This window comes from Rhinolophus hipposideros, assembly GCF_964194185.1.
Source record: "Rhinolophus hipposideros genome assembly, chromosome: 25".
NCBI lineage: Eukaryota > Metazoa > Chordata > Mammalia > Chiroptera > Rhinolophidae > Rhinolophus > Rhinolophus hipposideros.
In genome coordinates this window covers 26,960,812-26,973,497 of record NC_138071.1, presented here as the reverse complement: position 1 = coordinate 26,973,497, position 12,686 = coordinate 26,960,812, and the positions used below count along the sequence as shown (strand labels likewise).

General features: G+C 58.6%; 1 protein-coding gene across 6 annotated transcripts in view; it reads right to left on the bottom strand.

Moving 5' to 3' along the window:
• Positions 1-564: 564 nt before the first annotated feature.
• The window catches only part of AGAP3 (ArfGAP with GTPase domain, ankyrin repeat and PH domain 3), a gene marked incomplete at its 5' end in the record, with an annotated part of 48,360 nt that continues 36,238 nt past the window's right edge, over positions 565-12,686 (bottom strand). For 4 of the 6 annotated variants that reach the window (XM_081038498.1, XM_081038495.1, XM_081038493.1 and 1 more), the window contains 8 exons: positions 565-1,265; positions 1,378-1,633; positions 2,293-2,515; positions 2,641-2,731; positions 2,814-2,968; positions 4,672-4,809; positions 6,435-6,554; positions 10,357-10,525. In XM_081038498.1, coding sequence (XP_080894624.1) covers positions 1,059-1,265; positions 1,378-1,633; positions 2,293-2,515; positions 2,641-2,731; positions 2,814-2,968; positions 4,672-4,809; positions 6,435-6,554; positions 10,357-10,525 — 1,359 coding nt within the window. In that variant the 3' untranslated portion in view covers positions 565-1,058. The remainder of the gene's footprint in view (positions 1,266-1,377; positions 1,634-2,292; positions 2,516-2,640; positions 2,732-2,813; positions 2,969-4,671; positions 4,810-6,434; positions 6,555-10,356; positions 10,526-12,686) is intronic. The other 2 variants (XM_081038497.1, XM_081038496.1) reach the window with 1 other exon arrangement.

The following is a 12,686-nucleotide window of genomic DNA, read 5'->3' as shown; positions in this document are numbered from 1 at the left end:
GCATCAAGGTGACTCTTCTGCCACCTGTGCCCTACTCCTCCCCGCTCCTCAAGGCATGAGCCACGAGAGAAGTGCTGTCCTACTAAGCACTTACCCTGCGGCGTTCTCAGAACTTCTCCTGTGCGTTGACTCAGGCATCTCTGTCCATCTGGCTGTGTGGGCTCGTTCCCAGACTCTCAGCAAAGGGGACAGTGCTCATGCCCGTTCTTTGGGTGAACTTTGGCCAGTACATGGCAGGGCAGGAGGTTATTGACATGATAGAATATTGAAGAAAATAAGGAGACTAGCTGGAAAAGTTTTTGCGGGGTGGGGATATGAGTGGGGAAGAAGCTTCCAGAGCTCCCATCAGGGTTCATGGCCAGCGCTGCTGACAAACTCAACTACACCCCAGCAGGAAGGCTGAAAGAAACATATGTGGAAGGCTAAGGGGAGACCCTCTGGGCCTCAGAACAACTGAGAGGGGAGAAAATCCTAGAGTACAGACAGAGAAAAGGAGAAGACAGGGACAGAGAAGTAGAGATGGGGGCATTTTGGGAAAGGCAGAGATATAAAGGAGCAAACAAGGCCGCACACAGTCTGCTTTATTGGCTCATATACACGCACACCAAATATGTACACAAACATAAATATTCCAATGTACAAATTTACACAGGACTCACAGATCACCCCCATCTCTCTCACCCAGCACCCCCAAGCTGGGCCCTGGTGGCTCCACTTTAGGATGAAGGTTTGCAGGGGGCTGGCACTAGAGGGTAGGAATCTGGAGGAGGGAGAGGTCCTGCTCCCCTCTCCTCACAGGTACCTTCAAAGGGTCCTGTCCCTTCTCAATGGCACCGTAGGGCAGGAGGCTAAATTCCTCTACACCATCTGCTGCGGTTCAAATCCCAGACATCTCTGATCGTCTCCCCCACTTAGCTCTTCTCCTCATTGACTCTCTGTTTTCTTCTCCTTCTTCCTTTCTGCATGTGCCTGCTGCTCGTTCTGTGTCTGTTTCCCCAGTGCCTGTAGGGAGGGTGGTCCCCAGGCTACGCAGTCCTCCGGGCCCGTCGGCCTGGGCCTCAGAGGAGGCTAGGACTTCGGTGCAGCTCGGCAGAGCTGTTGGAGCCATTGGCAGGCTCTCTGTTGGAGGCAGGTGTTAAGCCACAGCCCTCCCCAGGGCAGCCATGCTGGATCAAGATGTCTGCGCACTCCTGGCTGCCGGCCCGGCGCGCGTAGGCCAGTGGGGTCAGGCCCCGGGCATCCCGGCTCCTCACGTCCACCCCGTACTGCAGGAGAAAGCACGTGTTCACAGTTGGCATGACGTGGTGGGAAAGGGGGGTTCTTGGGGACAGAAAGGGAACGAGGAGGCCCACGTGGGGGAGCGGAGCCCCGGCTCACCCAGATGAGCAGCTGCGTGAAGACCACGTTGGCCATGGCGCTGGAGAGGTGCAGCGCCGTGCGCCCGTCGCCGTCCCCGTAGGTCTCGTTCACCTCCTCCTTGGACCCGTGCGCCAGCAGCATCACCAGCAGCCGCAGGTCGTCCTCTACCACGGCCCGGAGCAGCTGCTGCCCCAGCGGCACGTCTGAGCTCGGCAGCGGGGCCAGGAAGAGCTTCTGTTCGTACTTGGCCCGTATCCAGCGCTCCTTCTCCTCTCTGCAATCACAGGTCCATCGAGGCATGAGCCGCATAAGGGCCCAAGGGCAAGGGCCAGCGAGGGTGGGCAGGCAATGACATGAACACCCCAAAGGGAATGAGGAGGAAATAGGGAGAGAACGTATCAGAGCTGAGAAGCCTCAGAAATCAAGGGCATACGGAGGGGCAGTGGGCAATGCAACGGGTGTGGAAGAAGCTGAAAGTAAAGAACCCCTGGGGGCAGCAGGGATGGGGGAGGCCGAGAGGGCAGGACGTTTCCAGGCAGGACTCGTGTGGCAGCTTATCTGACCCTGCTAGAACAAAGCGGGTGTGAGCCTGCACTGGGGGCCCACGCACCACCCTATCTACCACCCATTCTCCCCATCTCGGAGCTCAGACTGGGGCCTTCGCACCACAGAGCAGATAGGGCCCCGCGCATGCGCCTCCTGCTGGCCCCTTGACCTGCTGATAAGACCGAGAAAGGGCCTGTTGTTGTGAGGCGCCTGAGTGACAGGCTGAGAGGGGGAGGGGAACCCCAAGGGGCCAACTGCCAAGTAGAGCAACGGCCAGTCTTAACCCTTCTGGCACTGTCTCAGCCACTCGGCACCATCCCAGGTTCCCCATGCAGGAGCACCATGTCCCCACCCTGCCTGGCCAGCTTTGAGGTCCCGTCCACTCACCTGCAGGCGTCGGGCCCTGGCTTTGCATAGCCATCCAGAGCCCCCTCCCAGACACTATTGGCCAGGGCATTGCCCATGGCCGTCATGACAGCCAGCAGCTCGGGTGGCCAGTCGTCGAGGTCGAGGGAACGGACGCGGGACAGGTGAGCTCCCAGATGCCGGTGGGTCCCCGAGCATTCGATGCACATCAGGGCGCCCAGGTTCAGGCTGGCCCAGTCGGGGTCTAGGTGAGGAGAGAAGCACGATGGAGCTCGCGGCAGCCAATGCGTCCACGGCAGAGCCCTCCCTGCCCTCCCAGAAGCCTCCTGCTGCACCTTCTCTGCGCCACCACCCGGCCCTGGCACTCACTGGGGGCGTCGCAGTCGATACAGAAGCTGTTGCCACGTACGGTGCGGACGGCCTGCACAGCCAGAGCTGTGTTCTGGTTCCCCAGTCGAGTCTGCCACGCGGGAGAGAAAAGGGTGGCTAGTCAGTCACAAGGCCACCTCCGGATCCCACCCCACTCGGGCCTCCGTGCCAACCTTGTCCTTGGCGCTGCGGCAGGCCTGCAGACTGGCAAGGATCTGGGCCTGCACGCTCTGTACCCACAGCTCCCGCTCCTCTGCCGTCGACGCCTCGAAGTGCCACGTCTGTCCCGTGAGGGACACCACCACGAATTCAAACGACTCCTCTGCCTCTGTGGGGGACGGGAGCATTTAGCACCATCACCGAAGCGTGCCACCCAGAGACATGCCATCACCACAAGTCCACTCACTGCCCTGCCTTCCTGGCACTCCTCCTCCTCCCTGGTCCCAGCCTCAAGGACCACGCCTCCAGGGCAACTTGCAAGGGGGCTGGGGAAGGGGGGCAGGGAGCCAACTTGCAAGAGTGTGTGGAGCCTCAAGCCTTCATTCCTGACCACCTGTGGAGCCTGGGTGAAAAAAGATGGAGGTAAAAGGTTTTGGCATCAATGGCACTGCCAGGAATGGGTCTAGAAATCAGAGAGGACTGCTTCCTGGAGAAAGAAGAGCTGAGTATCTGGAGAAGGATACGACTGGGTGCTAGGAGGCAATGCTGGGAAAGGGTGGGGGAAGGCGGGTGTGGGCACCATCCGTACATGTCAGCTGCAGCCGCCTCATTTTGCAGCTCATTAAACCCAATATTCCTGACGGCGTCAGCGTGGGGCTCCTGGGAGCTGGGCCCCTCCCCCACTACCCTGGCATAGACAGGCAGGAAGGGCAAGTGCATGGGGAGAGAGAGGTTTTCTCCGCGAACTAGGGTGTATGAGCAGATAGGGACCTGGGGACATCTGCAGTGACAAGCACATGGGCTGGACTGTGACCCCACGCTCTGCTCCCCAGGCCCCCAGAAGACAGCCACCCGAAGCTCATTCCCAGCAGTCACCATCCCATGGGTGAGCAGTTCTTAACAAGCAGTGTGAATGTGTCACAGGGCAGAGAGACAGCTCAGGTACCTGTGGGAGGCCCAAGGGGGAGCAGCCTCTCACCTTAGTGACACTGACGTCCCCTGAAGTCCCCCTGAGACCTCCTGCTCTAAGGAGATCTGCCTTCCCAAGGAAAGCAAGCTGGCTCCCTTTCTTCCCCAGGTCCTACCATTCCACATCACGTTGCTTTCAACACAGCCTTCAAACCACGTCATCTCCGTGATTTGGGGCTCAGTTCCCTGGGCCAGCTGCACCCCGTGCCATAAACACTTCAGCATCACCATGTCACAGGTTGGCTGGGAAAGGTGGCTCTTTCCCACAGAGGTGGTCTCTGCCCACCTCCTCACACCCCTAACCCTGATAAGCAGCAGAAATGAGAAACTAGGCATCAGTATGTCACTTATGTAGGACCCGAGAGACTCCACCACTGAGCAGAGGGACACGTTGAAGATACTTCTGAGAAAACCAGGGAGCAGCGCTGACCTGATGATAAAGGATTATGCAAAAGGGCCTATAGGAAAATGAGGAGCTGGAATCCCTTGGCCTGCAGACCACTCAGGAGAGACTGCCCATCAGTACACACATGTTAAACACCTAGCATGTGCCCAGCACGCATTCAACTCCATGGGTGATACAAGAGACGCAGAAAACACAGGTCCTGCTTTTCCGCAAGTCTTAGAAGAGCTATTGTAGGAATAGCCTGCGGTCTTTTACCTTCTATAAGAATAAAAGAAGCTCATGTTTTAACAGAAAGGATTTAAATGAGGCAGAAGAAAGCTTTCCTAAGATACCAGGTCTAGATTACCAAAAGAAGCTGTGGAACTACTTTTACTGGGAATTACTACTGGCAAGTGCTTAATCTATCACACACACCAAAGGGTGTTCCTTTTAGGACACTATCCCCAAGCCCCACTGCCCGCCTCCTGGGCCCCGGTTTCCCTCGGGGTCCCCCTAACCTTCAGCAGCACTGCTGGGGCCAGCTGGTCGGGGGGTCCCGGTGCTCTTTTTCCTCCGGTGCTTCTTCCGGTTGGAGTGGGGAGATGGGGGAGGCTCCAGCTTGGGGCTGGAGCTGAGCACCTCAGCTGGGCCACTGGCTGGTGAGGGGAGAGTTGGAGAAGTGTGGGCAGCAGGGAGGGTGGGGACAGGGTACCTGTCCTGCCTAGTGCCCATGGCAGCACCACCCTGACATGCCGCTGGGCCACCCTGGGGGAGCCAGACTTACACCCTCTGAGGGGGGGGAGGCCTACCCAGCCAGTCCCAACCCCAAAGCCTCCCCAGCCTCGGTGGAGAAGGTGGGGAGAGGAGAGTGTAGGGAAATCAGGCAGAGGCGGATAAAGGCGAGAAGGAAAGGTTGCCTGCTGCAGCCTGGAGGGGTGGAAGGCGGCCCAGGGAACTCACAGGGGGCTGAAGCCCCAGCATCTCCGCACCAAATTTATCCTCAATCACACTCCCCGCTCCTCACAATTAATAGCAGAATTAGAAACAATCAGGGAGCTGCCTAATTACTGTCAATTAGAGCGCGCTAATCAAGCTCCCGTCTCCCACACCCCGCCCGGCGCTCACCACTAAATGTCAAACTTCATTAGAGGCAGACACGCTCCCTCCCTCCCTGCCTTCCTCCTAACAGACTCAACAGTGGGGCCCCACCAAGGCCAGCACCAGCCTGGGGACGGTGACCCAGCAAGGGCCCTCACTCCCTTTCTCAGGCCCTGCAGTCACTGCCTGGGGGGCTTGCACTTGGGTCAGGAGCTGGCAGGGCCCAGGGCTTCCCTAAGGTCCCAGTGCAGGCGCAGGCTGGGGGTTGCTTCTACTGATGGGCAGCCTGGCTGGGTGAGGCCTTCAGGAGGCAAATCAGGGAGAAGACTTAATGGGCCTCAGGCTCCGCAGGAAGCAGGATGGGGGGGCAGGTTTGCAGGTAGCCACCTCCTACCTCCTGGTACCCCGGGGTCTCCTCCCACTTATACCCTCACTTAGGAAAGGAGGGCAGAGCTGCATCCATTTCCCTTTTAGCCTTCAGAACTGCTGCCGGGATCTGTGGCTGAACAGTTAGGATATGAATGGGAGAGAGGAGACGGGGTGAGGGAGGGTGGAGGAAGATAGAGAAGGTACTCGCTAAAGAGGCAGGAAGAAGAAATAAGGAGTTGAGATGCGAGTAAGGTACAAAAATGGACAAAGGGATCAGAAAATGAAAAACAGCCAAGGAAAGAGGAGGGTGGGATGGGAGAGGGAAGGTGGGGTTTTCAACCACCGAGACAGGTGGGGCCTCAGCCTTTGGGGGTGGGAACACTACCTTTCCAGACTACTCCCTGGATCCTGTCTGCGGGGACCCCTCTGCCTGCAGCCAGTTGCTGCCTTCAGAGCCTGTTTAAAGCCCCCAGCCTCCGACCTCCCCACTCAGCCTCGCTTCCCCGTCCCCCTGTGGTGAGGCTGATGAGCTGGCTGCACAGGGGGCTGATGGGGATGCCAGAGCCACCAGCATCACTGCTGGCGGCTGCGGAGAAGCTGCAGAGGGCGGGTCTCCAGCGCCAGCCGTAGGCGAGGGTCTGGGGGCCAGGGAGAGCCAAGGGGTAATGGGTAGGAAGCAGAGCTTGGAGGGGGTTAGAGCCCCAAGGGCTCCACTGGGCCCCTCCCCCTGGCCTGGGCCAGGTCCCATCACACCCTTGCAGGCACAGACGCTGCAGGGCTGCCTTCTTCGGTCCCTTAACGGGGTCCTGCATACCTGGGGGCAGGGCAGCGGCCTCACTCCACTGGTCGGCGCTGGAAACGGAGCAGGAGCGCTGGTGGAGCCCCTCAGGGCGTGGGCCAGCCCAGGCTGGGCTGCTGGCCAAGTGGGGGACACCTGGGGGGGAAGGGTCAGACTGGGAGGGGAGGCTGGGGCAAGGGTACACATAGGCTTTCCTGAAAATACCGTTTCCCCGAAAATAAGACCTAGCTGGACAATCAGCTCTGATGCATCTTCTGGAGCAAAAATTAATATAAGACCTGGCTTTATAGTACATTATATTATGTTATATGATATGATATATATTATGTTATATTGTATTGTATTGTATTGTATTGTATTATATTGTATTATATTATATCATATAAGACCCGGTCTTATAGTATAGTAAAATAAGACGGGGTCTTATATTAAGTTTTGCTCCAAAAGACGCATCAGAGCTGATTGTCCGGCTAGGTCCTATTTTCAGGGAAACACGGTAGGACTGTGGGCACAGCTTTTGAGAAATTGCAACAGAGGCTAACCGGAAATGAGGGGAGCTTTGGTCCCAGGCCAGTCTTACTGGAGAACCAGAGGCCTCATACACGCTCTCCACGCCTAAGGAGGCAGCCAGTCCCAGACTTCGCACCTCTCCTTGGCCCGTGCACACCTCTGTCCCCTTCCTGGGATCTGGGAGCTGGACGTGTGGGGGGCGGGATACTGACACCCCCCCAACCCCCCGCACAGCAGTGCCCCTCATCTGGCCATTATCGCCAGCCCCCTTCCCCTCCTGGTCAGGGCCCTGTACCCTACACTCTAATCCACAGATGCTATTTGCTTTGCCTCAGCTTTGCTGCCATTCTGACGAGAAATAAGTGTATCAAATTCAAGTAATTATGTCTAATTAGTATTAGTAATTATCCTGTTGGGCTGGAGAAAATTAATCTTTGGTTTCCCATCAGGGAAGAACGGCAGAGCCAAGGGGAATGGAAGGCTCCAGGCGTGCCCAGGCCCAGGCAGGCAGGGCCATATGAGCCCTCAGAATTCTCTCTAGTCACTTGTGGAGAGCTCATGGAACAGCCACGGGGCTGCCCTCTCAGGGCCAGGACAGAGGCCAGAAGGCCATGGTGGTGGGAGGTGAGGACGTGTGGGCCCTATCCGAGGTGTTTGGACTGAAAGTGCAGGACCTGGTCAGGTGCTGGAGGTCAGTAAGGAGGCAGAGACAGGCCTGCAAGCTGGACAAAGCCGGAGAGCAAGCAGCACACTGAGGGCTCAAGCCAGCCCTGCGAGCACACGGGTGGGTTTTCTGGAAGCCTAGGGATGGGAAGCTGTGAGCTGAAGCCACTAGAAGGTAAAGGAACAGGCTGGACATCCCCGACGCTCTGGACAAGCACGACACTGAAAGGCGGAGGGCAAGTTTTGTGTTTCTCTTGTATTTGTCATAACACCCAAGGCAGGACCAGGCACACAGTAGGTGCTTATTAATATACATGGGGCGGAGACTGCAGCCAGTCTACGTTTCCAGTCTCCTCAAGGCAATATGCTTCCTCTTCAGAATCCTGCCCCCCCCCCACCTCCTGCTCTGGCCTAACAGGCCCCTGAAAACGTAGCCTTTCTTGGAGTCAGGAAACCTTCTGGGGGGGCAGCTCAGTTCCTAACCTCTCAGACACCTCGCTTCTCCCCCACTCCTGCTGCCATCCCCTCCTGAGTTCTAAACCTTATTCCCTCTCATTCCTAGCCCGACCCAAAAATCGCAAGCCCAACTTTGTCCCCCAACCCAAAATCCCAAGGGAGGAAAAGTGCTCTCCCTTTTCTTTGTTAATTCTCCCCTCATTACGCCTGCAATCCCACAATCAGTGTGCACTGTAATTGTCGAATTTGATGCTAATGATTAATGAATTAAACATGGAGCCATCAATTAGTCCTCGGAGGATAATTCTGCATAAAGCAGCGGATAATGTAATTACAGTAACAAAGATAATGAGATGTTAACATCGCCCGGTGAGCAGGAGACATGTGTGTGTGCATGAGGTCGGTGTCGGCGTGTGGCGGAGGGGACCGGGCTGGGGCGAACGCCCGCCCGTGTGCTGGGGACGTCGCTGAGGGTGTGGGCCGCTTCTGCTCCCCAGGTAAAGGCTTCAGGGCCTGGGAATGTGACTAGACAGTGTCTTATTATTTCTCTCCTCTGGTAACAGCCCAGCTTTCCTCTTGCTACCCGCCTTCAAGGAAATGTTTCCCTCCAGGACCCTTACCCTTCCTCCTCCTCTGGCATGCGAGGAACCTCACGCCAGACGGGAGTCTGCCACTCGCTGTCTGCCAGCAGTTCTGGGGGAGCTCCCAGGGCCCTGGTGGGTCCCCAGGCCTCTCCCCTGCATGCCAGCACTTTGCAGCAGTCCTGACCTGCCCTCGGGCAGAGCCCTGGGGCCTGCACCCTGCAGCTCTCTGCCATTCAGCCAGGAGCCAGACCCCTCCCACAGAACAGAGGCGCAGAGGCCACAGGCACCCCTCCCCGATGCAGGGGCGGTCTTTCTCGCCTTAGCTTCCTTCCTTCCTTCCTCCCTCCCTTCCCTTCGTCCACCAGAGCTCTCCCTTCGCACAACTCAGAGCTCAGGGTGGCTGAGGACAGCAGAGCCTCTCCATCAGGCACACTTAGGTTCAAACCCCCACTTTACCTCTTCCGGGGGGCTTTACAGACAAGTTATTATGCCTCTCTGAGCCCTTGTTTCCTCACTCATAATATGGGGACGAGCTTCCCCACAGGGCTGGGACACGGGGCCTTCTGTGGGGCAGACCTCCTTGCCTGGCACATGTTGCTCAGCGGGTCCCAGGGCCCCAGGCCCCGCTCAGGGCCCTCCTAAGGCAGGAGCACACTCAGGGGGCCGTCGTCCATCCTACCTTCCCGAACCCCACATTTCTCTATCAGCATTTTGAGTGGGGCAGTTCTTTGGGGCCTGTCCCATCCATTCTAGGGTCTCCTGCTCATGGAATGTCCGCAGCAGCCTGCTCCCATGTGACAAGCAGAAACATCCCTACATCTCCACCTGCTCGGGGAAGGCAGCACACCTGTGCTACGAAGAGCTAAGCCCAGGGGCAGAGACAGTGGGCAGGATGCTGTCTAGAGCAGCTGTTTCTGGGCCAGACGAAAACAAGACCCAATTATCTAGGACAACATGAGGGCTATGAGGACTTGGGAAGAAGGGTCCAGAAGCCAAGCGATGTCTGGGGCAGGGCACTGGGCACGGGAGGGTCAGCCCTCCAGACAGCAATGTGGCTTCGGCGCTGGAGGCCGAGGGCGTGTACAGAGCCAAGGCCGGGAAGGAGCGCAGTGCCTGCCTTTCACCTGGACCCAGTATCATCGGGAAAGTAACCACTGGCCAAGGCAGAGCTGCCGCCTCACGTTCACACACTCAGGCTCTGGCTCTTCTCCCCAGACTGCTGGGCCTCCAGCTTCCTCTGAACTCCGTCCTCTCTGAGCAGAGGCGCTACCTCTCACTGCAGACTGAGGACATCTGCCAGGAGGACCCCGGGCAGCTCTGTCCCCTTCCAGCCCCCACCGCAGTCCCCACACGGTAAGCTGGGCAGAGATGCTGGCCAAGCATGGCAGAGGTCCTGTGCCCTCTGTCACCTGCCTCAGCCCCAGGACCACGGATACCACGTGTCAGTGCGAGGCGACCTGGCCCCATTCTGATCTTCGAATCACCTTCCAGGCTGTATCTCGGCTTCTACCTCTAACTCCATGAGGGCAGCATTTTGGCAAATGCGTTTGGCTGAGCTGCTCCTGCAGCATGATGGCGGGTGGCAGGCATGTTTAATGCCCTGAGGACCCGGCCGAGAAGGAGCGAAGCCCCTTCATGCCTCTCCCAGGCCCCCGTCGCAGCACCCCCCCATTCTTCCAGAAAAGGAAGATGCTGGCCACCCCCCACCTCAGCAGACACCTCACCTGCGCCCCCACCCAGCTGTGTGTTACTCCGCTCCAAGGCCAGCCCGTTGGCCCGGGGGCTGGTGCCTGGGGCTGTGGCAGGCGTGGCTCGGGGCAGGCGCTTCCCTGGCACCTTCACGGTGGTCCGCAGCAGATCGATCTCCTTGCCGTGGATGTTCTGCATGTAATCCTAAGGGCCGCATGGGTGAGACAGACGGACAGTCGTCAGGACAGCTCCCTGTTGGGCAGCACGGGTCTGCAGCACCAACCCTCCCGACTCTAGGTCTCCCCGCTGTGCTGCCTGGGAGCGCCAGGAGGCCAAGCCCAAACGTAAAGAGCAGGCCTGTGAGGCCGACAGAATACCTCCAAGTCCAGCTCTCGCACACAGCTCTTGGGGGAATGGGGGGGTGGTCAGCCAGGAGGGGTCAGCGTCAGGGGCTAGAGAAGGGCCTGGAGCAGAGCTGAGGCTCGGGCTTCCATTAGGGAAGACGGCTCAGGAGGCAAAGAATTGGACCCAGATGGAATTTAGGGAGAGGAACTGACAGACTCCACTGATGTGGACGCCTGGGTTCCCCAGGCCCTGGGTAGCTGGCCACTGAACTTCAGCCCAGGAGTCTGCAGAAACCCCTACCAGCACTGGGGGCATCGAGAACTTTTACAGCCTGAAACAGTTCCCAGTCCTTAGCACAGTCCCTGACACAAATACGTGTTGAAGCCTTTGACTGTGCTTAGGAATTCTGAGGCCCAGGGCTTCACGGGTCGTAGGGGGAGCCCCTCCATCAGCAGTGACAGTAACCACCGTTATCGTCATCACACCTCCTGCCCCTTTGGGTGCTGGATAGTCACTGCACCGCAGCTGTATCATCTATATAATTGTCACACCACCCAGGAGGAAGGTGTCACTATGCCCACTTTACAGAGCAACAAACTGAGGCTCACAAAGGTTAATGTGCCCAAGGTCGCATAAACAGAAGGCGGCGCCAGACTGAAGCCCAGGCTTTTCCGCTTCCCAAGGCTGTGCACGAAGGGCCGACTTCCTCCCACCCTGCCCTCCAGTCAGCACCTGGAGGGCTCGGAAGTAGAGCAATGGGTGGGTGGGTAGCGGGGACCCAGAGTGGAGTCGCTCAGTGCTTTGACACCACCATCCCAGTGTTGGCACCTCGGCCTGGGCACCTCATGGCGGAGTGACCACGGGGGTGGGGGGGCACTGCAGAGCAGAGCCCTGTCCCTGCCCCGAGGCTTCCGCCAGGCCCCACTGCTTCTGGTCTCTCCTTCCAGACTGCTGACTCCTGTCCCACCGTCCCCCGCCCCCCACACTGGGGACTCCCTGAGAGCAGAAGCTGGGTGGGTGGCACTGATGACACTTTGCAAAGAATTCCACTGACTGGACTCGGAATCAGCTCCTCTTCCCTCGAGAGCACCTCTGGGACACCTTGTGCCCAGAGAGCACCCCTGAGCAGCACAGCACAGTCTCAGATGCAGCCTTCATGTCCTGACAGGGCCCAGCCCTCCTACTTTACCCACTTTGGGGCATCTTGTCGCCCAGCCAGGGGAGGAGCAGCCCCCAGAGGCATGTATCCAAGCATGGTCCCCTCCCTGCAGCTGTGGTGGCATCCGTGCCCTCCTGCCACCGCCTAGTCCTGAGGGACAGCGCCAGGTGCATGGCCTCAGGCACACCTGGCTCTGAGGGTGTTTGCTTCACGTCTCAGAACACCACAGAGCAACATCACCGAGGTCACTGAGCAGTCTCCACCCGCTCCGCTGACAGCCTCACACCCCAACACAGCTGTCCCCGGCCCTGAGCCTCACCATGGTGGCTGGCAAAGAAACCACCCCAGGAGCCCCTTTCCTGCCACCCCAGTACCCACTCTATCCGTCCCTTCCCAAGCAAACCCGGCCCACCACTGGCCCTCTGTCCTGCTTCTAGCCTGGGATCCAGGGTGCGATTTCACTCGGCCCTCCCCACGCCAAGCCTCTGCGAGACCCGGCTCCTGCACATACCTACCCTGCGTCCCTCCACACAACCTGCTCCAGACAACTGTCAACAGCCGGCTGGGCCGAAGCCACAGCTGCAGTCCCTCTCCTGGGGGCGGGGCTTGGGCTGCTCTAGTTCTCAAGGAGGTCACAGCAACTGCAACAGTTTTCAGGCCCCACGACAGAGCTGGATGCCTGGGCTGGGACATGGCAGGAGAAGCTGACCCCATGCCAACAAGAGCTGCACAGAGGGACTCCGTTCAGGGCCAAGGAGCCAGACGCCAGACAGAAGGGGAACGGATGGGTCGTGCTGGCATCTCTGACCACGTGGACAGGCAGTCTCCGCTCCCTCGCCGTGCCAGGCCAGCTCCAGGCCC